Below are 27,565 nucleotides of genomic sequence, written 5' to 3'. Positions count from 1 at the left end.
CTCTTCCAAAAGAAGTAACTCCTCAGTTATTTGTTTTATCATGAGATTTCATCAATTGTTACATCATTAAGTTCCACTTCTAATTCTAGTTATCTTTCTAGTTTTATTATATTTGTAGTTACTTATTCCATTGAAGTTTTGTTATAGGACTAACAGTTTCATGTTCTTACTGTCCAATAATAGTCCAATTACACTGAGACGTCAGATTTGGCAGCAAAGAAGGAGTTTAATGATTGCAGGGCACTGAGCAAGGAGATAAGAAGAGAACCCCAAATCCAGCTCCTCAAGGAGTTCTGGGCTGGAGGTTTTAAGGAGATCATAGATGGTGATGGGCTGGAAAATTTGGGTAATTGATTAGTCAGGGTAATAGGTGTAAAGTCATCAGAAAAAGAAACTACATTATTTGCTGAGTCAGTTCCTTGTGGGGTCCTCTAGATCAGCTGGCATCAGTGAAGTCCCTCAGATCAGCTAACATCAGTGAGATCCTTCAGATCAGCTGAGTCAGTAGTTTCATCAGTATGCTGGACATGAAGGAATACCTCAAAAGGAGAGTTGATCATTTCATAATGTTTAAGTTAATATTTATAGACGAATTAAGAGGAACTATAGTCTTGAAACAGTGTCTGCATAATTCTAGGACAACAGCCAAATAACTGTGAGGAAGTGAGTCAGAGAACAAGCTAACCTAATGATTAATGCTGAATGTACTACGAGGTGGTTTACTTTTCTCTTTTTCTCTCTTTATCTTTGATTACTTTAACAGTTTATAAAGATAGTGTCATCTTGAAACTCTCAATATCTTACATGATGGTTGTAAGAATCAACATGTATATGCTATATCATAAATGAACCTTTAAAATATTATGTTACATAAAAAAGCCAGTCACAAAATACCACATATTGTATGATTCCATGCATTAAAAATTTTCCAGAATAGGCAAATCTATAGACATAGAAATTCAATTAGCAATTACCCAGAACACGGGAAATGCAGAAACTAGGGGTGGAGAGAAAAAGGCTAAAGACTATAGGGCTTATTTTGGGGAGATAAAAGGGCTCTCCAACTGATATGGTAGATGCACAATTCTGTGAATATACTATGAAACATTAAATTTTACACAATAATTGATAAATAGTATAACATTTAAATTATATGTCAACAAAGTTTACAAAAATATGTGGACCATGTTTAGTCATTTTATCTTTAGTTTTGTGTCAAATGGACTGCAGAAACATGATCTTTCACTGCTACTGTTCTGGACACTCTTCTAAAATATATTGCATAAGACAGATGACATGTCCATACAAGATCCTTGATATTAGCTGAAGGATAGCACTCATAAACATGAAAGGGAAATTAATCACATCTGTGTGAACAGATCATTTACCTTCATTTGTCTCCTTGCCATTCACATGCTCAGACTGTTGATTTAATGATATTGCATGTACTTTGAATTATAAGGGTTACATTTTAACTTCTTGGCTAATTTATCTTTGGATATAACCATGAGAAATGACAGAAAGGAACAGCAACTGGAAAACAAGCATTGCATTGCACCAGGATGTCTGTGAAATGGACTTCAGTAATTTTGCTAATACAACTGAGCTTCTACTTTAGCTCTGGGAATTGTGGAAAGGTGCTGGTGTGGGCAGCAGAATATAGCCATTGGATGAATATAAAGACAATCCTGGATGAGCTTGTTCAGAGAGGTCATGAGGTGACTGTACTGGCATCTTCAGCTTCCATTCTTTTTGATCCCAACAACTCATCCGCTCTTAAAATTGAAATTTATCCCACATCTTTAACTAAAACTGAGTTGGAGAATTTCGTCATGCAACAGATTAAGAGATGGTCGGACCTTCCAAAAGATACATTTTGGTTATATTTTTCACAAGTACAAGAAATCATGTCGACATTTGGTGACATAACTAGAAAGTTATGTAAAGATGTAGTTTCAAATAAGAAATTTATGGAAAAAGTACAAGAGTCAAGATTTGACGTCATTTTTGCAGATGCTATTTTTCCCTGTAGTGAGCTGCTGGCTGAGCTATTTAACATACCCTTTGTGTACAGTCTCAGCTTCTCTCCTGGCTACACTTTTGAAAAGCATAGTGGAGGATTTATTTTCCCTCCTTCCTACGTACCTGTTGTTATGTCAGAATTAACTGATCAAATGACTTTCATGGAGAGGGTAAAAAATATGATCTATGTGCTTTATTTTGACTTTTGGTTCCAAATATTTGACATGAAGAAGTGGGATCAGTTTTATAGTGAAGTTCTAGGTAAGTATTTTTTTCAATCGGTAACATGAAGATCTAACTTATTTGTGTCTTTGAAGCGGAGCTTGTACAAAGCCATAAAGTCAGGGTAGTGGGGTTTTAGTAAGTGAATTTATAAAATGAAAATACAAGATGATCTATCAATCTCACAAATATAGAAAAGCTTAAATTACAGGGTCAGTTAAAACCCTGTCGCCATCACTCACACAGAACACCCCAGGAAATCATAAACCTATATATTAGTGCATCTAAGACTTTAAACAATTACACTTCTGTTTTACTATACATTGTTTTACATCGTAAAAACAGTAAAATCCATCAAATAACTTCTTACTGAATGCATAGGTTTAGAATAAGTAGTTACACTTTTTTCTACAACTATCTATATAACTGCAGAAATTGTTTTTTCTTGTAAACCTGTTTTCTTATTTAGAAATCAAAAGATGTTCCCATGTTACCAGAAGATTTACTTCACAGTAAAGAGAGATAATGTCTATATCTCAGATGCAAAAATCAATAAGGGCAATTTGAAGTTTCTAATGTTTCTACACTCTTTCACTAAAGAATTGGAAATCATTCAAAGTCCAATCATCTTGTTGAAGTGTGAAGTTTGTTATATCTACATAGTTTTTTGAAACTATGTCTCTTTATTAAAAAATATGAGACAGATTAACATTGAGTACAAATTTTTATTTCAATAATTTCTCAAAAATTTCTAGCTATAATGTACAAATATATTTACTTAAAAATATTATTAAGATCTTAGCTTGAATCTAAAAGAGTAGCTGGTACAAGGATTTCAGCCATACTCTCAACATAGTCCACAGTTCACTTGAAGAACCAAAGATAAAAGAATTAGCTTAATGAGTTGTGTAAACTAGACTATTTCTTAGAAAATTATTTTTATGGGTACAGTAGAATTTATTAATTATAGAGCTTAAAGAGTTGTTTAAATGTCCATATGCTACTACTGAAGCTTTAAGAGAATTTTCTGTTTAATTTTCTGTGGCTTATTTTAATAATTGTTTATGATTGTGAGTATACTGATGTGACATTAGAGATGTAGCTTAACCTCACAATTCTCCTACTACTTTGTCTTTCTTATAAATACACGTGGGCAAAATATATAATACATTAAATTATGTCTATATATGAATATGTGTATATATTTTTCAAAGCACAGATATTTGCCTACATTTTTGCCTACATTATTCTAACTCCTTTCAGAAATTTACCTAAAGTAATTATCTTGTGTCATCCACCTTTTCTTTTTTTTATTCCTGTCAGGAAGACCCACTACATTATCTGAGACAATGGGGAAAGCTGACATATGGCTTATTCGAAACTCCTGGAATTTTCAGTTTCCACATCCACTCCTACCAAATGTTGATTTTGTTGGAGGACTACACTGCAAACCTGCCAAACTCCTGCCTAAGGTAAACATACTTTCGTTGGTTTTATTTTGTTGGCTTTGAATTTTCAGTAGAAATGATTCTATAGTCTTCATTTAGAGTGTTTGACTTACACTAAAAGAAAGATGGGAAATGGGTGGGTAAAGCAGATACCAATTAGAAACTCATGTACATGTTAATACCATCACACGTATGTGAGTTTTATGAGTATTACAAATAGAGAGGAATACTAAGGAGACTTTGAAAATAGGGTTGGTTAAATTAAAATCTTCATTATGTAATACCTAAGAAGGTATTGGTCATCCATTCAAATAATATTTACAAAAGGATTAGCACAAAACACAGGTAAGTGCAGAATTTTCAGAGAAAAATATACGCACAGTTTCTGTCCCCACATACCTTACATTCTACTTCAAAAGATAGAATATGTGCAAGTAATACAAATTATATAAAAACTATTATCTGAAGGAAAAACCCAATGCCAAGAAAGCATCAGTGGAGATAATAGAAAGTATCCTGCAGTCACTGATTAGTAAGATGAGAGCTAAACAATATGCAGGAATAGGTAAAAGAATGATGGGGAGAGACAGACAAAAAAGAAAAAAAAAAGAAGCAGGTAAAGTGGTCAGGACAGTTCTCAAGTCTTCAAGTTTAGTTTTCAGGGAGAGACTAAGAATCAGATGATGCTGAGAGGCAAATTAGAGCCAGATACGTATTAGGAGTTGAAATATTTATTAAGCACATTGAAAAACTACTAAAAAGAGTTAAGAAATAAAAATATATGAAAAGATTCTCTTTTTAAAGGAGAGCTTTCAAGATATTCAATGGATTAAATTGCAGGAGGGCCAGACTGTAAAGAGCCAACCATTCAGGAAATTTTGCATGGATTCAGGTAGCAGATGATGGAAAAGTGGACTAGAATGTTGATAGAAATCATTATGCCTACATTTACAAAAATAGTGCCAACTTCATATTGTGTTGAGTGGAAAAATATTAACACAGACAAAACACTTGAAGTGTCTCTGGAATATAGTCAGGGACTCAGAAATATTAATTTTGCAATTATGATTATTTTGTTATTATTACTAATACTACTAATTACTTAACATGCACAGGTCACTTGAGATATCATTCTTCATTAGAACCAGACTGTTCAGTACATCAAAGTTATATTCTCTTGCAGAGTCATAGTTGACAGATACCCTGTGGACTTGATTAAAAGTAGACGTATCAGTTTTGACAGTAAGATGAGCTAGTTGAAATTCTAAAATTCTACCATAGGTAATAAGGATCTTCACCAGTATTGCAGCTTAAAACACTTCCTCAACAATAGAAATGTGTTCCTTTAGTATTTGCAGACAAACTTAGTGTTCACTTGATCTTACTAAAGCATTTAAATCATTCTTCATTGAGACCCCAGAGGTTTACATATGACAGCATAAACACACCCTATGAGAGCAGATGATTTTTGCCATATGACAAGCAACTTATTAAAGCTTCCTGTGGCAACTCGTCTCAACATCATAGCTGCCTGACAGAGAAGCACAGAGATAATGAACAATGCATGTATAATAAAGCCCAAATAATTTATACCACTTGTATCTGAATGGCGCCCTTAGTTTCGATTCCAGAAAATTCTGTCAGCATATAAGATTATATTCTTTATGAAGGAACCCAATAAACTCATATATTTTAAATTAATATCACACTTTTAAGACATATCACACTTTTTTAAATTAATTTTAAAAAATTTTTAAATTAATTTTTAAATTATTATCACACTTTTAAGACATAAGACAAAGCAAGCATTCTTTATTATATTATTAGGTAATCTCTTAAAAGATCATTTTTGTCTACATAAAACTGAAATTTTATTCCATTGTTAAAACTGAATATCTATGTTGAATGCAAATTGTATGGGCTTTATATGATAACTTTCTCAAGAGACAAAAGCTGAGGTAAGACTAATGAAAAATCTATGCCACCCTACCATACTCTTGAAAAATTTCCCTACCCACACTAAGGGAAATCGATAATGTCAGTAGGAGGGGGAAGAGAGTAGGAGGTGTAGAAGGACAAGAAAAAGGATGACTAGTACTAAAATAGTGATAATTACTACTACTAGCTGTTGTTATTAACTTGCAGAAAGATTTGAATGCAAGTCAATGGTTGTGAAACCGGTTCTTCGTTTATTATGTAAAATAATTGCTAACCCAGGTTGCTTTCATTTCAAGTAAGTATTAAATTATAAGATAATTTCTTATAAGAGAATAAGACACTTGACAAAATGTATCAGGTGTTTTAAAAATGAATATTGCTATTAGTTTTATAATACATTCACATGAAATCATATTGAGAAAATTAATCAAGGTGTACCTATTAAACATTATGGAAAATATTCATAAAATTAACATTGGAAGTGATCCAACATCTTAAATGAAGGAATGATTAAAAACTTATACTATGTGCATACAATAGCATTACAATAATTTTATCAATGAAATATTCAATTACACTGTCAGCCATAATACAAATAAAGTGAGTTAGAAAATGATAAATATAACAAGATGACAAGTTTTTACAGGAGGAAATGTATATACAATAAGATTAAAATTATCTAAATAAGTGTCACATGTGTACATTAAGCTATATAAGTAGCACAAAAGCCATGATGAAAAAATATATCTTACATAAATAATATCACAACATAAAAATTTTAGAAAAATTTTATTTAAAATTTTTTTCATGCTTTTATAAAATTTCTCACATTAGTCTTAAATTATTTTTATTATGTTATCACAGAAGAAGAAACAACCAGTCCATATCAGTGACGAATCTGTAAACAGGCTCGATTCCTTCAACACTCGGTGAATAAATAAGGCTCTGGGCATCAAGCTAGTGAGATGAAACACTGAACACCAGTTAGATTAAATGTGGCTACAGGCAACTGCAATCACACACAATACCTAGATGCCCCAAGTATTACCTGGAATAGCAGTACAATGACTCTCATGTTAAGATTAAAAATCATATTTTAAAATACTCTCTGTAATATGTGGTCTGCACAGTTAACATTTGGACTTTTTTTCTTTGTTTTGTTAAGAACACTTGGGAAAAGTTTTACCCCAATCATTAAATCTGTAAGTATTTAAATTTAAATATTGGCATTTATTGGGGAACGCAAGTCAGAATAATTCTCAATCAATTGCAGCCAAACACATCTTCTCCAGGAGTGTAATGTGGTGTGTGTGAACTACTCAAAAGAGAGACAAGATCTCCCCTGCAGAAAGGCCTGGTGGCCTCTTCTATTCTGGTGCAAATGCTGCCTCTGAGACACAACAAAGTGATGATGAGAGTTCCTCACATGCAGTTATAAATAGCACATCAATTTAACAGTGTGATTTCAGGGCAATAGGTGCTCCACCTAAACAATAATCTGAAAAATATGATCATTCAACTATGTAACTATATACTGTACCATTCTGTATTATAAATGAGACTCCTGGACTAATTCATAGAAATTCCAAATTACAATACCAGACTCCAGAATGTCAGCGGTTCTTAACCTCCAGCTTTTATTTTTTTTTAGCTTTTGAAAAACTACTGGAAAACTCTGACAAACTTTAAGTGAAGTATAAAGCATTGTAGAGAAACATAAATGTAGTTATAAAATTATCCCAACTGTGAGTAGCTTATCCTCAGAGCTCACAGTTAGGGAAGTAAACCAGTAACGGCTTCCAACTAAGAGAATTCTACAGAAAACCTGCCTGAAATAAACACAAGGGATTTAGTAGAACAACAATATAGAATTAAAGCTGAGTGGTCCCACTTTCCAAGAACCTGTATTAGTAATTTTAGTATTCTAAGAGAAGAGTCTGTGTATAATATTTTTAACATTATCCCCCTGACTACAGTGTAATAGCTCCATTTCTTTTCTCCCTTAAACACATGCACACAAATACGTACACATACACACATATTTACACAAATATCCTTAACAGAGTCCACCTGTCTCATATTATACATCTACTTGCAAAAAAACTGAGTGATTGGGTCAGTTAAAAAATATTATTTACTCCAATAATTCCTCAAAATACTTGATTTTCTCTCTTTAGTAATTTGTACCAATTCTTTCAGTAGTGGCCGCTGTGCTAATACTCTTTTGTGATGAAACCAATTCTTTTTTCACAGGAAATGGAAGAGTTTGTACAGAGCTCTGGAGAAAATGGTGTTGTGGTGTTTTCTCTGGGGTCAATGGTCAGTAACATCACAGCAGAAAGGGCCAACGTAATTGCATCAGCCCTTGCCCAGATCCCACAAAAGGTAAGATGAAGTGCCTTACTGGTGTGGAAAACTACTGAAAGAGGCTGTTAAAGTTTGAAACAATCCAATTATAGAAACTTCTGACAAATGTGAAGTTGGCCAAAAGTTGAAAAATTAGAACAAGGATAATCTTGGAGAAACTGTGGTAAGTTTGAAAATTGTGGTTGCACTTTTTTTTAAATGGTGTTAAGTGTGAACATTCCCCTATGTAAATATGCTGATGATAAATTATATGGAGAAAGGTATTTAAAAAGTGTTTGGAGACTTCTCACCTCCTGTCCATAAAATTTTGAATTGTGTATGTGATCTACATAGAAAGAATATTAAAGACTAGATTGAACTCTTTATAGTCGAATACAGTCTTAAGTATGCTTGTATAGCATCCACCGACAGAAGTAATAGTTGTGCCTCAGACTTAGGGGTTGCATGTGGCCCTGGGGGAGTTACTATCCTTGGTATGCATGAGTGGTTCCTATTAGCATCAGTGGGAACTCAGTACTCCATATGTCTCCACAAAAGGCAACTTGAGACCCAAAGTTATTTTTAATTTCTGATATTAACACTCATACATACTGCTGAATTTAACTCAATATATTTCAAGTAAGTGAAAATGGTGCTTAATGCAGTCTTTAGAATGACTTTCCGGTGTTTTCACAACAAATGTATATCCAGAACTGTGTCCTTTTGGAAATACAAGTAAAACTTATGATAATTAGATTCAAAACAGTTTTCCTAATCTCAGCGGTATCCAATAAGTGAAGAATCTTGACTGACTCTTGGGTCACTTCTATTGCTTATTGTACTCTGGAAGCTCTTGGTGAATGTTTACAATTATGGGATGTAGTATTTCTATTTGCACTTTAAGTCAAATGCTTATATAAAACACATGACAAGAAATGGAGAAGATTGTCTCTGTTAGTAGTTATGTAGTATATTCTCTATTTAAGGATCTGTGCTAGTATAACATGATCGAATGTTATTAATTTAGGAATAATAACCGCCACATGTGGGGAATAGGGGACTAAGAATGAATTCCAATCCTGTGGTTAAAAGTGTAAACTATAGGCCAGGCACGGTAGCTCACGCCTGTAATCCCAGCACTTTGGGAGGCCAAGGCTGGCGGATCACGAGGTCAGAAGTTCGAGACCAGCTTGGCCAACATGGGGAAAACCCGTCTCTACTGAAGATACAAAAAATTACACAGGCATATTGGCACACACCTGTGATCACAGCTACTCGGGAGGCTGGGGCAGGAGAATCACTTGAACCTGGGAAGCAGAGGTTGCAGTGAGCCAAGATTGTACCATTGCACTCCAGCCTGGGCAACAGGGCTACACTCCATCTCAAAAAAAAAAAAAAAAAAAAAAAATGTAATCTATAGACTCTACTGTAGTATATTTCAGGATCTAGAAGTTTTATTTGTGTAAAGATGGAGTCTTGAAGATATTGCTAATGTATTTTACTTCAACATCGGGAACAAACTTTTTAAGTATATTAATAAATATTCCCGTATGGTTAGTTTTTTACATTTTTTAAAATAAACTTTATGGATATGACAAATTAAAAAAAAGAAACTTCTTGCCTAAAAATTTAGCTGTTGAGAAAGCAATAATTTTCTCAGATATTAGTTCAAAATCAAAAATATACATGAACGATGCTAAAATAATACAGAGGGTGTTTTTCATTGATAATAAATTTTGCATTAATAGTATGATCAGGAATAAATTTATTCAAGAAATGTACATGAAGTTTTGGTATTATCATGATATTGGGGTCAGGTAAGAGATGTCACCAAATTCTCCCCCTGTCATTTGACCCTTTTGTTTAAGAATTCCTGAGGGCACTGTACACACTACAGGTGTTATCAGAAAAAGTTACATTTTAATGAGTAACTTCACTAGCACAATATCAATAGCAGGTATTTCAAAAAGTCTGACATGCATCATGCAATTTAGGCTTGGCATGTAATCCAACCTCTTGTTCTTCCTGTACATTTTGGAAGAGGTGTATCTGAGTAATGTTCAGGGTACCATTCAGAGACAGAACAGCCTAGGCTGACAGACAACTATTCCAAGTACCCACATAGCCAGATAGATTCAGAGAAAGAGAAATGGCAGCCTGCCCTGCTGGACTGCGCCCAGCCAGTGTCTGAAGCAGGAAGATGAAAGGGTGGAGACGGATTCTGCCCTGAAGGTGGACTCTGTGCAGTATAAAATGTGGCCCCACAAGGACTCTGCACTATCAGATTAACAACTCCTCCCAATGGAGGAAGCAGAAGGAAATATAGAAGGGAGTCAAACAGAAGGAAGCCAGGCACAGAAACAACTTCAGATGCCCCCTCTATAAAATATAGTAGAAATTTGTTTTCTTTTATATAGAATAAGCCAGTGACCTTTGTGTATTTGTCAATTACTTTTTACTTTCCTGCCTGATAAAGCTTTCTTGTAATGACCTCTTCCAACTTTTTGCTGAAACCTGAGTTACTTTAACACTGATGTAGCAAATAAAAGTTAAACACTGTAAATTATTGTCGAGTTTATGAGGATTGCTTGGGAGTTTCAAAATTAGCAGCTTAAACATAAAATGTCCTGGCTATAGCAGAACACATTAATCACTATTTTCAAAGCTTTGTAGCACGTTGTCTCGGTGTTAATAATCAGTTAACCAAATTCAGCAAGATACAATTCTGAGTTTATTCAACAGCTGTGTTTTTATTCATGACACCAACAGGTTCTTCATTTCTATGCTGAAAAATATCCAAAATTAGAAATGCTGATAATACTCTGAATTTGTGTCAGAAATAATCACCTGAAATTTATTTTGGAAGTAGTGCTTGATAATTTATAATTCCAATGAAGTTATACATAAAACCTTTGCAGCATTAATCTATTTCTTATAAGTAGCTTATTTATGGACTTGCTATTTTGTCAATCAAAGGACAACAGGCTCTAATATAATAACCTACACACAAGTAGATACATGTGAATTACTTCCCAAATTACTCAAAAAGAAATGAATACATTAAAATTAAATTTGGAAAATGAAAACTAATATAAAGTACATAAAACAAAAGCACATAGGTCATTATGAAATTGTTACTGTTTTTTACACTAGAATTATAAGGAATAGCTAAAATTTTTTATACATTTTTAGAATATTTTTAATTTAAAAAAATTAAATTAATCTAACTTTTATTTGTAACTTTTAAGTTCAAGGGTACATGTGTAGTTTTTTTACATAGGTAAACTTGTGTCATGGGGGGTTATTGTAGTGATCGTTTCATCACCCAGATACTAAGGCTAAAATCAGTTAATTTTTTTCCTGATCCTCCCACCCTCCACCCTCCAGTACACCACAGTGTATGTTGTTCCTGTCTATTTGTCCACATGTTCTCATCTTTCACCTTCCACTTATAAGTGAGGACATGCCATATTTATATTTCCATCCCTTTGTTAGTTTGCTAAGGATAATGGCCTCCAGCTCCATCCATATCCCTGCAAAATACATAATTTTGTTCTTTTCTATGACTGCATAATATTCTGTAGTATGTATGTACCATATTTTCTCTATTCAGCCCATAATCGATGGGCATTTAGGTTGATTCCATGTCCTTGCTATTGTGAAGAGTACTGCAATTAATATACCTGTGCATGAGTCTTTATAAAAGAACCATTTATAGTCCATTGGTTATATACCCAGTAATGGGATTGCTGGGTTTCATGGTATTTTTGCCTCCAGGTTTTTGAGGAACCACCAGTCTTCCACAATGGTTGAACTAACTTACATTCCCACCAACAGATTATAAGCAAGCCTTTTCTATACTACCTCACCAGTATCATGATATTTTTTGAGTTTTTAATAATAGCCATTCTGACTGGTGTGAGATGCTATCTCATTATGGTTTTGATTTGCATTTCTCTGATGATCTGTGATGTTAAGCTTTTTTCTTTTTTTCTTTTTTCATATGATGGTTGGCCACACGTAGGTTTTCTTTTAAAAAGTGTAACAATTTTTTAAATCCTTGAAATTGTCATTGATAATCTGATTTCTTCTAAGGTACTATTTTGGAAAATCATGATTTCCCTATATACCTAACTAATTATAAAAGTTGGGAAAATTAATGTGAGTATTCTATTTACATCAGTCTTTGAGTAGTTCTTATTTACTAACATCCCTTGATCTCATTCCTACTCTTTTTACAGTTCTAACATTCTATAACTATTGAATTCCACTCATGGAACAAAATACTTTCTTTATTGTAACAGGTTCTGTGGAGATTTGATGGGAATAAACCAGATACCTTAGGTCTCAATACTCGGCTCTACAAGTGGATACCCCAGAATGACCTTCTAGGTAAGACTCTGGTGAACAAATACTGAATATATTAGTAACAGCACATTAGAGTGTTAATAGTTAGTCATGAAACAAGCTTATTGAATATTTGTTAAGGAAAAACAAAATGTAACTTCTTTATATTGATTTTCCAGTCTTAAGGGGGAAAGAATACATTATAATTTTTGGCATTTTACGATATACACCCACATTCTTTATGGTCTGAATCAGGAAGAATCTTTATTTCAGGTGTTATTATATCTCACAAAATTTTTCAATAACTTCCTGGGCTGTCTCTCTGTCTCCTATTTCTACAACTTTACACCTGTTTTTTTCCTCTCCTGCAGTTGTTTCAAATGCCACTAAAAATAATAGCTCTTCTATCACCAGTGACTCTGTATTTTGTGAAGGATTAAATTGCTAACCTTAATCATAAAGTGATGACACATTTCATGATGAAGTGTGATCTGTCCTTTCTCAATCCTAGCACCACCACCAACCCACTACCTGCTGCCTTGCCCACCCCACATATCACACTCTGTGACTGCACTTAAAATAAGAGTTCACTTCATGCCCATCTCTTTGCTGTCTTCTTTTTTTTGCACATTTTTAAAATCTAGAATGCAATTTTTTGTTAGCCCAACTGGAAATCTTGTATTGTTTTGCAGTCTGAAGTCACACACACCATATAGCCTTCACTTACATACCCGGTACAAGTACGTGTTTTTTCCTCTAAAGTCTGAAACACGATTTTAATTTAGTTCAATGTTTTAGCTAGAAAACACTGTCACTTTCAGAACCTTTCATTTTATTCTGATGAATAATTTTGCTAAAATTCATCCAATCCTAGGTCATCCGAAAACTAGAGCTTTTATAACTCATGGTGGAGCCAATGGCATCTACGAGGCAATCTACCATGGGATCCCTATGGTTGGGATTCCATTGTTTGCCGATCAACCTGATAACATTGCTCACATGAAGGCCAAGGGAGCAGCTGTTAAATTGGACTTCAATACAATGTCGAGTACAGACTTGCTGGATGCATTGAAGACAGTAATTAATGATCCTTTGTGAGTAGAACGATATTTTTCACTAGGTGGTATTTACAGATAGCTTCTCTTGTCAATAGTGAGTGTGAGTTTCATCCTTTTTAGGAGACTAATTTTGAAAGAATTTAAATGATTTAACCAATCTGAAATCTGCTTTTATTTTTATAAGTTATTTAAAAATTGAATTTGAAACACTTACATCTAAAGAATAGCCAGTTAGTGAAACAATTTTCTACACAAAAATAATTTTAAAAGGATATAGATAATACAAAAAATACATTTCTTAAAAATTTGACATAATGAATCCATAGAAGAAAGGAAGAATAAACCTGAAATAATATAATAAAATATTTTAATTGGATATCTAAAATGACTCAGAGTATAACTATTTTCTTGCTGAAAAATTAACTTTTATTAGTATCATTATTGTAACGGACTTGAAAATGAGATTTAATTTTGATAGCATAAAACCCTCCTGTTTATGCTATAAAATCCAAATATATTTAGTATGTTTACAGAGCCATGAAGCCATCACTATTACATAATTTTAGAACATTTTTATCAACACAAAAGAAACTGCAATGACAAAGAAGTCACTTCCTATGACCGCTTAGCCCTAGTCTAACTAATTTGTTTCCTTTCTCTATAGATTATTCTCTTTAGATATTTCATATGAATGGAATCATACAGTTTAGGGTGTTGTGTAAATGACATTTCACCTAGCCTAATTTTGTTTTTCTGGATTTAGTTTTATTCATGTTGTTGTGTGTTTTAATACTTCATTTCTTTTTACAGCAGTTTAATATTTTTTAGTAAATATATGTCATATTTTAGTTGTTCAATTATCAGTTCATTGGCCTTCTGATTGTTTTCAGTTGTGGCTGCTAAGAAGATTGCTACACATGTTTTTGCATAAACATGTTTTCCTTTCTTTAGGGTTGATACTATAAGTGGAAATGCTGCCTCATGTGGGAACTGTATGTTTATGAAGAACTGCTAAACTGTCTTCCAAAGTACTTGTTTCATTCATGACTACTACCAGCAGTACAACATGGTTCCAATTCCTCCATACTTTTGCCAAACCTGTTATTATCTGACTTTTTGTTACAGCCTTCTTAGTGGGTGTAAAATGATCTTTCATCCTGGTCTTGGATTGCATTTTCATTATGGCTAAAGATGTTGAGAATCTTCATACGTGCCTACTGATCATTCATATATCTTCTTTGAAAACATGTCTACTCCAATCCTTGGAACATTTTTTTTTTTTTAAATTATAATTTAGGTTTTAGGGTACATGTGCACAATGTGCAGGTTTGTTACATATGTATCCATGTGCCATGTTGATTTCCTGTACCCATTAACTTGTCATTTAGCATTAGGTATATCTCCTAATGCTGTCCCTCCCCCCTCCCCCCACCCTACAACAGTCCCCGGAGTGTGATGTTCCCCTTCCTGTGTCCATGAGTTCTCATTGTTCAATTCCCACCTATGAGTGAGAACATGTGGTGTTTGGTTTTTTGTCCTTGCGATAGTTTACCGAGAATGATGTTTTCCAGTTTCATCCATGTCCCTACAAAGGACACGAACCCATCATTTTTTATGGCTGCATAGTATTCCATGGTGTATATGTGCCACATTTTCTTAATCCAGTCTATCGTTGTTGGACATTTGGGTTGGTTCCAACTCTTTGCTATTGTGAATAGTGCCGCAATAAACATACGTGTGCATGTGTCTTTATAGCAGCATGATTTATAGTCCTTTGGGTATATACCCAGTAATGGGATGGCTGGGTCAAATGGTATTTCTAGTTCTAGATCCCTGAGGAATCACCACACTGACTTCCACAATGGTTGAACTAGTTTACAGTCCCACCAACAGTGTAAAAGTGTTCCTATTTCTCCACATCCTCTCCAGCACCTGTTGTTTCCTGATTTTTTAATGATGGCCATTCTAACTGGTGTGAGATGGTATCTCACTCTGGTTTTGATTTGCATTTCTCTGATGGCCAGTGATGATGAGCATTTCTTCATGTGTTTTTTGGCTGCATAAATGTCTTCTTTTGAGAAGTGTCTGTTCATGTCCTTTGCCCACTTTTTGATGGGGTTGTTTGTTTTTTTCTTGTAAATTTGTTGGAGTTCACTGTAGATTCTGGATATTAGCCCTTTGTCAGATGAGTAGGTTGCAAAAATTTTCTCCCATTCTGTAGGATGCCTGTTCACTCTGATGGTAGTTTCTTCTGCTGTGCAGAAGCTCTTTAGTTTAATTAGATCCCTTTTGTCAATTTTGGCTTTTGTTGCCATTGCTTTTGGTGTTTTAGACATGAAGTCCTTGCCCACGCCTATGTCCTGAATGATATTGCCTAGGTTTTCTTGTAGGATTTTAATGGTTTTAGGTCTAACATTTAAGTCTTTAATCCATCTTGAATTAATTTTTGTATAAGGTGTAAGGAAAGGATCCAGTTTCAGCTTTCTACATATGGCTAGCCAGTTTTCCCAGTATCATTTATTAAATAGGGAATCCTTTCCCCATTTCTTGTTTTTGTCAGGTTTGTCAAAGATCAGATAGTTGTAGCTATGCGGCATCATTTCTGAGGGCTCTGTTCTGTTCCATTGATCTATGTCTCTCTTGTGGTACCAGTACCATGCTGTTTTGGTTACTGTAGCCTTGTAGTATAGTTTGAAGTCAGGTAGCATGATGCCTCCAGCTTTGTTCTTTTGGCTTAGGATTGACTTGGCGATGCGGGCTCTTTTTTGGTTCCATATGAACTTTAGTTTTTTCCAATTCTGTGAAGAAAGTCATTGGTAGCTTGATGGGGATGGCATTGAATCTATAAATTACCTTGGGCAATATGGCCATTTTCACGATATTGATTCTTCCAACCCATGAACATGGAATGTTCTTCTATTTGTTTGTATCCTCTTTTATTTCATTGAGCTGTGGTTTGTAGTTCTCCTTGAAGAGGTCCTTCACATCCCTTGTAAGTTGGATTCCTAGGTATTTTTTTCTCTTTGAAGCAATTGTGAATGGGAGTTCACTCATGATTTGGCTCTCTGTTTGTCTGTGATAGGTGTACAGGAATGCTTGTGATTTTTGTACATTGATTTTGTATCCTGAGACTTTGCTGAAGTTGCTAATCAGCTTAAGGAGATTTTGGGCTGACACAAGGGGGTTTTCTAGATATACAATCATGTCATCTGCAAACAGGGACAGTTTGACTTCCTCTTTTCCTAATTGAATACCCTTTATTTCCTTCTCCTGCCTGATTGCTCTGGCCAGAACTTCCAGCACTATGTTGAATAGGAGTGGTGAGAGAGGGCATCCCTGTCTTGTGCCAGTTTTCAGAGGGAATGCTTCCAGTTTTTGCCCATTCAGTATGATATTGGCTGTGGGTTTGTCGTAGATAGTTCTTATTATTTTGAGATACGTCCCATCAATACCTAATTTATTGAGAGTTTTTAGCATGAAGCATTGTTGAATTTTGTCAAAGGCCTTTTCTGCATCTATTGAGATAATCATGTGGTTTTTGTCTTTGGTTCTGTTTATATGCTGGATTACATTTATTGATTTGCATATGTTGAACCAGCCTTGCATCCCAGGGATGAAGCCCACTTGATTATGGTGGATAAGCTTTTTGATGTGCTGCTGGATTCGGTTTGCCAGTATTTTATTGAGGATTTTTGCATCAATGTTCATCAGGGATATTGGTCTGAAATTCTCTTTTTTGGTTATGTCTCTGCCAGGCTTTGGTATCAGGATGATGCTGGCTTCATATAACGTGTTAGGGAGGATTCTCTCTTTTTCTGTCGATTGTAATAGTTTCAGAAGGAATGGTACCAGTTCCTCCTTGTACCTCTGGTAGAATTCAGCTGTGAATCCATCAGGTCCTGGACTCTTTTTGGTTGGTAAGCTATTGATTATTGCCACAATTTCAGAACCTGTTATTGGTCTATTCAGAGATTCAACTTCTTCCTGATTTAGTCTTGGGAGGGTGTATTTGTCGAGGAATTTATCCATTTCTTCTAGATTTTCTAGTTTATTTGCATAGAGGTGTTTGTAGTATTCTCTGATGGTACATTGTACTTGTGGGATCAGTGGTGATATCTCCTTTTTCATTTTTTATTGCATCTATTTGATTCTTCTCTCTTTTCTTCTTTATTAGTCTTGCTAGTGGTCTATCAATTTTGTTGATCTTTTCAAAAAACCAGCTCCTGGATTCATTAATTTTTTGAAAGGTTTTTTTTGTCTCTATTTCCTTCAGTTCTGCTCTGATTTTAGTTATTTCTAGCCTTCTGCCAGCTTTTGAATGTGTTTGCTCTTGCTTTTCTAGTTCTTTTAATTGTGATGTTAGGGTGTCAATTTTGGATCTTTCCTGCTTTCTCTTGTGGGCCTTTAGTGCTATAAATTTCCCTCTACACACTGCTTGGAATGTGTCCCAGAGATTCTGGTATGTTGTGTCTTTGTTCTCATTGGTTTCAAAGAACATCTTTATTTCTGCCTTCATTTCATTATGTACCCAATAGTCATTCAGGAGCAGGTTGTTCAGTTTCCATGTAGTTGAGCGGTTTTGAGTGAGTTTCTTAATACTGAGTTCTAGTTTGATTGCCCTGTGGTCTGAGAGACAGTTTGTTATAATTTCTGTTCTTTTACATTTGCTGAGGAGAGCTTTACTTCCAACTATGTGGTCAATTTTGGAATAGGTGTGATGTGGTGCTGAAAAAAATGTATATTCTGTTGATTTGGGGTGGAGAGTTCTGTAGATGTCTATTAGGTCCACTTTGTGTAGAGCTGAGTTCAATTCCTGGATATCCTTGTTAACTTTCTGTCTCGTTGATCTGTCTAATGTTGACAGTGGGGTGTTAAAATCTCCGATTATTATTGTGTGGGAGTTTAAGTCCCTTTGTAGGTCACTCAGGACTTGCTTTATGAATCTGGGTGCTCCTGTGTTGGGTATATATATATTTAGGATAGTTAGCTCTTCTTGTTGAATTGATCCCTTTACCATTATGTAATGGCCTTCTTTGTCTCTTTTGATCTTTGTTGGTTTAAAGTCTATTTTATCCGAGACTAGGATTGCAACCCCTGCCTTTTTTTGTTTTCCATTTGCTTGATAGATCTTCCTCCATCCCTTTATTTTGAGTCTATGTGTGTCTCTGCACGTGAGATGGGTTTCCTGAATACAGCATAATGATGGGTCCTGACTCCTTATCCAGTTTGCCAGTCTGTGTCTTTTAATTGGAGCATTTAGCCCATTTACATTTAAAGTTAATATTGTTATGTGTGAATCTGATCCTGTCATTATGATGTTAGTTGGTTATTTTGCTCGTTAGTTGATGCAGTTTCTTCCTAGCCTCGATGGTCTTTACAATTTGGCATGTTTTTGCAGTGGCTGGTACCAGTTGTTCCTTTCCATGTTTAGTGCTTCCTTCAGGAGCTCTTTTAGGGCAGGCCTGGTGGTGACAAAATCACTCAGCGTTTGCTTGTCTGTAAAGTATTTTATTTCTCCTTCACTTATGAAGCTTAGTTTGGCTGGATAGGAAATTCTGGGTTGAAAATTCTTTTCTTTAAGAATGTTGAATATCAGCCCCCACTCTCTTCTGGTTTGTAGAGTTTCTGCCGAGAGATCAGCTCTTAGTCTGATGGGCTTCCCTTTGTGGGTAACCCGACCTTTCTCTCTGGCTGCCCTTAACATTTTTTCCTTCATTTCAACTTTGGTGAATCTGACAATTATGTGTCTTTGGGTTGCTCTTCTCGAGGAGTATCTTTGTGGCATTCTCTGTATTTCCTGAATCTGAATGTTGGCCTGCCTTGCTACATTGGGGAAGTTCTCCTGGATAATATTTTGCAGAGTGCTTTCCAACTTGGTTCCATTCTCCCCGTCATTTTCAGGTACACTAATCAGACGTAGGTTTGGTCTTTTCACATAGTCCCAAATTTCTTGGAGGCTTTGTTCATTTCTTTTTATTCTTTTTCTCTAAACTTCCCTTCTCGCTTCATTTCATTCATTTCATCTTCCATCAGCGATACCCTTTCTTCCAGTTGATCACATCTGCTACTGAGGCTTCTGCAATCTTTGCGTAGTTCTCGAAACTTGGCTTTCAGCTCCATCAGCTCCTTTAAGCCCTTCTCTCCATTGGTTATTCTAGTTATCCATTCTTCTAATTTTTTTTCAAAGTTTTTAACTTCTTTGTTATTGTTTTGAATTTCCTCCCGTAGCTCAGAGTAGTTTGATCATCTGAAGCCTTCTTCTCTCAACTCGTCAAAGTCATCCTCCATCCAGCTTTGTTCCGTTGCTGGTGAGGAACTGCGTTCCTTTGGAGGAGGAGAGGTGCTCTGCTTTTTAGAGTTTCCAGTTTTTCTGCTCTGTTTTTTCCCCATCTGTACATCACCATCATCAAAGACCAAAAGTAGATAAAACCACAAAGAACTTAGAACATTTTTAAACTTTGCTATTTGTCTTAAGTTTTAAGAACTATTTATACATTATGGGTCATGTCAGATATATAACTTGTAAATATTTTGTCCCATTCGGGGTGCACTAAATTTTACTTTTGGATGATGGTCTTTGAAGCACAAAAAATAGAATTTTAAGTTAAATTTTTAATAATTGATTTTTTCAAACCCAAAGATATCAATGTGCAAAATTCCTTGTGGAGTCCAGCTACCATCAATTCAGCATTTACAGCTCTATCAATAATTTTTTTTATATAAAGAGGGTATCATCTAAAGGAATACTTGAAACATACTTTATCACAAAAAAAGAAGGATAATGAATGATAAAAATACCTTTAAGGAAGATAGGAAATAATTGAAAAAGAACACAAACCAGCTTGGACAAATAGAAAAATATATATAAAGCAAGTTGGTAGATTTAAATATGATTATACAAACATTTTCACTCCATCTAAACAGAATTAAGAAAATAGCAAATAATTAGTAAAGACATAAAACATTTAAAGAACACAATTAACAAATGGAATCTTATAATGTAAATTGATACACACAAATGCACATACATACATACACAATAAACATATATGTATCATATATATCAACTTGAAGACACATTTTCCTAGAGAGTGTCGGATAGTTATTTGAAGTGATATGTGATGGGGAATAAATCAAGATTTAGTACATATAATAAGGTTCAATATCATAAAGACTATATGATCCAGCCATAGTGGAATAGTGGAAGTAAGGGAGGTTATAAAAACTATAACTAACATCTTTAAATTTTAGAGATCAAGAGGTGAATCACAACTATGTCTCCACTTTTATCTCAGCAATTCTACTCCCAATTATATACCCAACAGATATGTATAAATATATAAATCTAATACCATATAGAAGAATGTTTATGACAGAATTACCAATACTGTCCAAAAATTGTTAGCAACCCAAATGTCTATTAATCATAAAATGAAGACATAATCTGTGCTTTATCAATCAACAGAATACTACACAGCAATGGAATTACCCAACAACTGCTGCATTAAAAAAAAAGACACTAATGAGTACGTATTATATAATCAATTACATAAACAAGCAAACTAATGTATGCTATTCGAAGTCAGGCTAATCCTTAGTTGGTGGACAGAAGTGGTGACTAAATGGTTCAGAAAAAGAGAGTAGTTATTCTAGGCAGGTTGTGATAGCCTATACCACAATCTGAACAGTAGGTAAATCGGTATCTTCACCTCAAGATAATGTTCAAGATGATCTTACATTTTTGAACTATTCACTTAGTGTATGAATATTTATCTTTTGTATTTAATATTTAATTGTTTATTTTATGAGATATATAATGCATTTTAAAATTCTAGGAATCAAATAGCAAAATAAGCACAGAAAGGCCGGGCGCAGTGGCTCACACTTGTAATCCCAGCACTTTGGGAGGCTGAGGCAGGCGGATCACGAAGTCAGGAGATCCAGACCACAGTGAAACCCCGTCTCTACTAAAAATACAAAAAATTAGCCGGGCTTGGTGGCGGGCACCCGTAGTCCCAGCTACTCGGAGAGGCTGAGGCAGGAGAATGGCGTGAACCCGGGAGGCGGAGCTTGCAGTGAGCCGAGATCGCGCCACTGCACTCCAGCCTGGGCGACAGAGCGAGACTCCATCTCAAAATAAATAAATAAATAAATAAATAAAATAAGCACAGAAAATAGAGAAAATCCTAGCGGTTCCATCATAATGTGGCCAATAAAAGCCTCTCTTAGAGGTAATGTTAGAGGGAAGCCGCAAGAAGGGAGAGAAGTATGCCTTGGGTTGTAGCAAGAGAGAACACTCCAAGAGCGGGAGAGAGGGGAAAAAATGTGTAAGGTGCTAAGATGAGAACACCTTTGGGACCTTAAAGAAAAATAGAAGGCCAATCTAGAAGACGGTGTGCAGGGGAAAAGTGTTAGGAAAAGAGCTTGCCCGTGTCTAAAAATGTAGGGTTCTGTAGACCAAATAACAGAGTTGGATTTTATTCTTAATATAATGAGAAGCCAGGCAAAAGTCTTAATCAAGGGAGTGCTTTAAACTGACTTTAATTGCAAAAAATTGTTCTGGCTACAGGGTGGGAAAGAGTAGGAGACAAAAGAGTGATGTAGAAGCAAAGTGACTAGCTATGAGGCACGTCACTCACCATGACAATTACTTTTTTGGAACTTATAGATGATAATTCTCATATTGCATTTTCACGATCTTTCTCACAGCACTTAAAAGGGTTCATGATATTGAGTACATTCTCCATATGCCTGTTTGAGAACTAAGAGTGTAATTGGATTGTTCATAATACAAAGGATAAATGCTTAAGGGATGAATATCCTATTTTCCATGATGTGATTATTTCACATTGTATCAAAACATCTCATATACCACATAAATATATATACACTTAATATGTACCCTCAGAAACTTAAAATTAAACAATTAAAAACAAATTAAAAATCCCTTATATTTTCTCTGCTTCAAAAAATTAACTTTCTCACCTAACATTCAATTTCTACTTTAAAAATATTTGTCAATGAGAAAAGTCCAATTTAAAAGCCAAACTTTCTATGATGACTCAAATTAAAATACACAAATTCGATGTCAATTCTTTGACATTTACTTTGAACTATTTGGCCCTTTAACAGCTTTTCATAAACTTGATATGGACAGGCAAATTAACTTACTTTCAGTGTTAGTAAGGGAGGAGACCACCCTTCATATCGTCTTATGCCCAATTTCTGCCTCCAAAGAAAGAAGTAAAAACTAAAAGGCAGAAATGAAATCCACAAGCAGACAGCCTGGTGCCACACCCTGGGCCTGGTAGTTAAAAATCACCCCCAACCTAACCAGTTATGTTATCTATAGATTCCAGACATTGTATGGAAAAGCATTGTAAAAATCCCTGTCCTGTTCTGTTCCATTCTGATTACCAGTGGTGCATTCAGCCCCCAGTTATGTACCCACTGCTTGCTCAATCGATCATGACCCTCTCATGCAGATCCCCTTAGAGTTGTGAGCCCTTAAAAGGGACACGAATTGCTCACTCAGGGAGTTCAGCTCTTGAGAGAGGAGTCTTGGCGACGCTCCCTGCCGAATAAAACCCTTCCTTCTTTAACTTAGTGTCTGAGGGGTTTTGTCTGCAACTCTTCCTGCCACATTAGTATCTTTATTTTTATCTTTCAGATACAAAGAGAATGTTATGAAATTATCAAGAATTCAACATGATCAACCAGTAAAGCCCCTGGATCGAGCAGTCTTCTGGATTGAATTTGTCATGCGCCACAAAGGAGCCAAACACCTTCGGGTTGCAGCCCATGACCTCACCTGGTTCCAGTACCACTCTTTGGATGTGATTGGGTTCCTGCTGGCCTGTGTGGCAACTGTGATATTTATCATCACAAAATGTTGTCTGTTTTGTTTCTGGAAGTTTGCTAGAAAAGGAAAGAAGGGAAAAAATGATTAGTTGTATCTGAGATTTGAAGCTGGAAAACCTGATAGATGAGACTACTTCAGTTTATTCCAGCAAGAAAGGTTGTGATGCAAAATTTCTTTCTTCCTGTGACAAGAAGAAGAAAAAAAAATCTCTTCAAAATTTACCTTGTCAAATAAAAATTTGTTTTTCAGAGATTTACCACCCAGTTCATGGTTAGAAATATTTTGTGGCAATGAAGAAAACACTAGGGAAAATAGAAAATAATATAAAGCAATATGAGCTCGTATTGAAATTTGTTGAACTTATATTGAAATGTGTTGTTCTAATTCACAGTATTCACACAAAAAATTTTACTCAGCTTAACTATATTTCACACATTGTACATAAACACAAGAACATTAAGAAGTCCACTGAAAGTATCAGTACTGTTTTGCACATACTCAGAATAATTTGGCTTCATTTTGAACAGGATTGTATTGTTTTAACTGCTGCTAAAGAAACTATTACACAGTTAAATTGTATAGAAAGTCTCTCTTCCTTTTGATCTTTTAAGATGAGTAGTATCGCGTGGCTTTTATAATGCATGCACTTTATTTTCACATTTTTCCTAAAATTTATGGCCAAATGTTTACTGTTTTAGAACTTAAGTCATTTCTCAGTGGAAATTATGGGGAATTAGAAATATAGCAACTCTTACCTTCTTCCTACTGTAAAATCGAACTATTTTGTAATGTCTTTGGTTTCATGAGCCAATTCTATTTTTTCTAGATATTTAAAAATATTCGGCCGGGCGCGGTGGCTCAAGCCTGTAATCCCAGCACTTTGGGAGGCCAAGGCAGGCGGATCACAAGGTCAGGAGATCGAGACTATCCTGGCTAACATGGTGAAACCCCATCTCTACTAAAAATACAAAAAAATTAGCCGGGCGTGTTGGCGGGCGCCTGTAGTCCCAGCTACTCGGGAGGCTGAGGCAGGAGAATGGCATGAACCCAGGAGGCGGAGCTTGCAGTGAGCCGAGATCGCGCCACTGCACTCCAGCCTGGGCAACAGAGCGAGACTCTGTCTCAAAAAAAAAAAAAAAAAAAAATTCATCTGGTTGACTTTATTCTCATATTTTTAATTATTTCAATAGTTATTTGGGAACAGGTGGTGTTTGATTAGATGGATAAGTTCTTTAGTGGTAATTTCTGAGGTTTTGGTGCACATATCACGTGAGCAGGGTACCCTGCACTCAATGTATAATCTTGTACCCCTCACCCCCTCCCACCCTCCCTCTGAATCCTGAGAGGCTATTATATTTTTCTTGTGCCTTTGCATCCTCATAGCTTAGCTCCCACTTATAAGTGAGAATTTATGATGTTCAGTTTTCTATTCCTGAATTACTTCACTTAGAATAATGCTCTCCCACTCTTTACGAGTTGCTGTTAATGCCATTATTTTGTTTCTTTTTATGGCTTAGTAGTATTCCATGGTGTATAAATATAGTATGTATATGTGTGTGTATACACTTATGTATATGTATATGTATATGTATATGTATATGTATGTGTGTGTGTGTATATATATATAATGTATGTATACCACATTTTCTTTATCCATCTGTTGGTTGATGGGCATTTAGGCTGGTTCCATATTTTTAAAATTGCTAATAGTGCTGTTGTAAACATGTATGTGCATGGGTCTTTTTCGTATAAAACTTCTTTTCTTCTGGGAAGATACACAGTAGTGGGATTGCTAGATCACATGGTACTTCTTCTTTTAGTTCTTATAGGAATCTTTGTATGGTTTTCCATAGTATTTGTATTAGTTTGCATTCCCACAGCAGCATAAAACTGTCCCTTTTTTTCCACATCCATGCCAACATTGTATTAGTTTCGGATTTTTAAATTATGGCCATTCTTGCAGGAGTATAGTGGTATTGCATTGTGCTTTTGATTTGCATTTTACTGATAATTAGTGAAGTTGAGTATTTTTTCATATGTGTTGGCCAATTACAGATCTTCTTTTAAGAATTGTCTATTTATTACCTTAGCCTACTTTTTGAAGGGTTTTGTTTTTCTCTTGTGGATTTGTTTTAGTTCTTTGTAGATTCTGGACATATTGTCCTTTGTCAGATGCATAGCTCATGAATATTTTCTATTACTCTGTGAGTTGTCTGTTTATACAACTGATTATTTCTTTTGCTGGCAGAAGCTTTTTAGTTTAATTAAATCATAACTGTTTATCTTTGTTTTAGTTGCATTTGCTTTTGGATTTTTGGTCATGATGTTTTTGCCTATCCCAATGTCTAGAAGAGTTTTTGAAATGTTACCTTCTAGAATCTTTTATTGTTTCAGGTTTAGATTTCATTATGTGATCCATCCTGAGTTGATTTTTATAAGGTGAGAGACGAAGATGCAGTTTCATTCTTCTACATGTGGACTGCCAATTATTTCAGCCCCATTTGTTGAATAGGGTGTCATTTCCCCACTGTATGTTTTTGTTGGCTTTGTCAAAGATCAGTTGGCTGTAAGTATTTGGCTTTATTTCTGAATTCTCTATTCTGTTCCATTGATCTACATGCCTGCTTTTATACCGATAACATGTTGTTTTGGTAACTTTGAATATGCCTTTTAATATGTTGAGAGGAGGTGCCAGCTGGGCTTCCTGGGTCAAGTATGGACTCAGAAAGCTGTGAAACTCACTCATTTACTGCATGAGGACTTACCTCGATCCTGGATGAGTAATACTGAAGATATATGCTTAAAATATTCCTAACACCAGGATTTGTGCATGTGTTTTCTTCCCCAAGAAAGCTATAAAAAATGAAAATTTTGATGTAAGTTTCCCTGTGTCCTCTCTTCCTCTCTCCCTTCCCCATTCCCCAAAACTAAAATGGAAGAAATGTTAACTGCCTGTTTTTCTGTAACCAGTGGGCTTTATCTATACTCCTAATTCCAGTTCCTTGTAAACATCCTTTGTAAAGTCCTGTAAGATCCTGTCTCCTTTGCCATACAGCTGCAAGGTCATAAAGTAGATAAAACCTAAGTTGCAATTCTGGTTTTCCTCAAGATCTAAGACATGTTACAAAGAGCTAATTGTCTTTGTTTCTCCCTCTGGTAACATCTACCCACTGCACATATTTCCCACCTTAAAAAGTTTAAAAGGCAATCGTATAATCCAACTCTGGCTACCCTTTCGGGACCCCTTCCACACTCTGGAAGCTTTGTACTCTTGCTCTGCTCAATAAAACCTACTGCTCATTCTCGGTCTGAGTCTCTATCACTTGCCGTGGTCAGCTGCCACACCAGTTTTTGGTAAGAACCTTAGGCGTTACAATGTGGTGACCCCAGATTTGTTCTTTTTTCTTAATCTTGCTTTGGCTATGTGGAGTTCAAAACTGAGAAGCAAATAACAACTCATCTATTTTCACAATAGCTGCAAAAAAAAAAAAAATACTTAGGAATATACCTAACCAAGAATGTGAAAGATCTCTACAAAGAAAAAATACAAAACATTGCTGAAAAAAGTCATAGATGACATCAACAAATGGAAATACAGCCCATGCTCATGGATGGGTAGAATCAATTTTGTGAAAATGAGCATATTGCCAAAAGAAATCTATAAATCCAATTCAATTCTCATTAAAATATCATCATCATTCTTAACAGAATGAGAAAAAACAATCCTAAGTTTCATATGGGTTTTATTATCATTTTTGACCTTTAATAACAATTCTAAGTCCTTAATTTTAGGTTGTGATAATATAGAAATTGCACTTTAAAGGGACTTAGTGAATTTTCAATCTTGCTCAACATACATGTACATATACATGTCCATTTCTTTTAAAAAAAGACACAGCATCAATTAACTAGCTAATGGGTATGTTGTGAAATTCAATGTGTATTTTGAATACAGCTTGAAATAATAATTATTATTCTACATAACTATACTTTAAATAATCATATCTTTTTTTTATTTTCCACAAAGCCTTTTGATTCATCTCTCCTATAAATATAATTTGGACATATAAATTTTTAGCATGTTAAAAAATATATACGAAGCATAAAAAAAGTTTATAAATTTTGTGGAAAATAGCTAAATCAAGTTATAAATCTCCTTTAATCTACACATCAGGGAAGCGCTTTATGATCAAACTAGTCCAGATTGACAGAAATCTACTTGTCTTTGTCACTAAAATGTCTTACCATTAACCAATTCTCACAAAAAATATTCTCCAGGTTAAGGTTTGATTAAAAACAAATATATATGTATATTTATAATT

At 34.9% G+C, this 27,565-nt stretch overlaps 1 protein-coding gene across 4 annotated transcripts; it reads left to right on the top strand.

Annotated features, from left to right (window-relative positions):
• The first annotated feature begins 1,515 nt into the window (after window positions 1-1,515).
• On the top strand, window positions 1,516-23,573 carry LOC116467239 (UDP-glucuronosyltransferase 2B7). 4 transcript variants are annotated; one of them, XM_032150838.1, is made up of 7 exons: window positions 1,563-1,872; window positions 2,224-2,283; window positions 3,568-3,716; window positions 7,884-8,015; window positions 12,281-12,368; window positions 13,198-13,417; window positions 23,052-23,331. In XM_032150838.1, the coding sequence occupies exons 1-7, from the start codon at window positions 1,563-1,565 to the stop codon at window positions 23,329-23,331; spliced, it is 1,239 nt and encodes a 412-aa protein (XP_032006729.1). The 4 variants fall into 4 exon arrangements, with proteins under 4 accessions (XP_032006709.1, XP_032006737.1, XP_032006729.1 ...); XM_032150818.2 differs by having other exon boundaries at window positions 1,516-2,283; window positions 23,052-23,573; XM_032150826.1 differs by lacking the exon at window positions 2,224-2,283 and having other exon boundaries at window positions 1,563-2,031.
• Window positions 23,574-27,565: the final 3,992 nt, after the last annotated feature.

This window comes from Hylobates moloch, unplaced genomic scaffold, assembly GCF_009828535.3.
Source record: "Hylobates moloch isolate HMO894 unplaced genomic scaffold, HMol_V3 SCAFFOLD_2, whole genome shotgun sequence".
Lineage (NCBI taxonomy): Eukaryota > Metazoa > Chordata > Mammalia > Primates > Hylobatidae > Hylobates > Hylobates moloch.
This window is presented reverse-complemented; position numbering and strand designations above follow the sequence as displayed.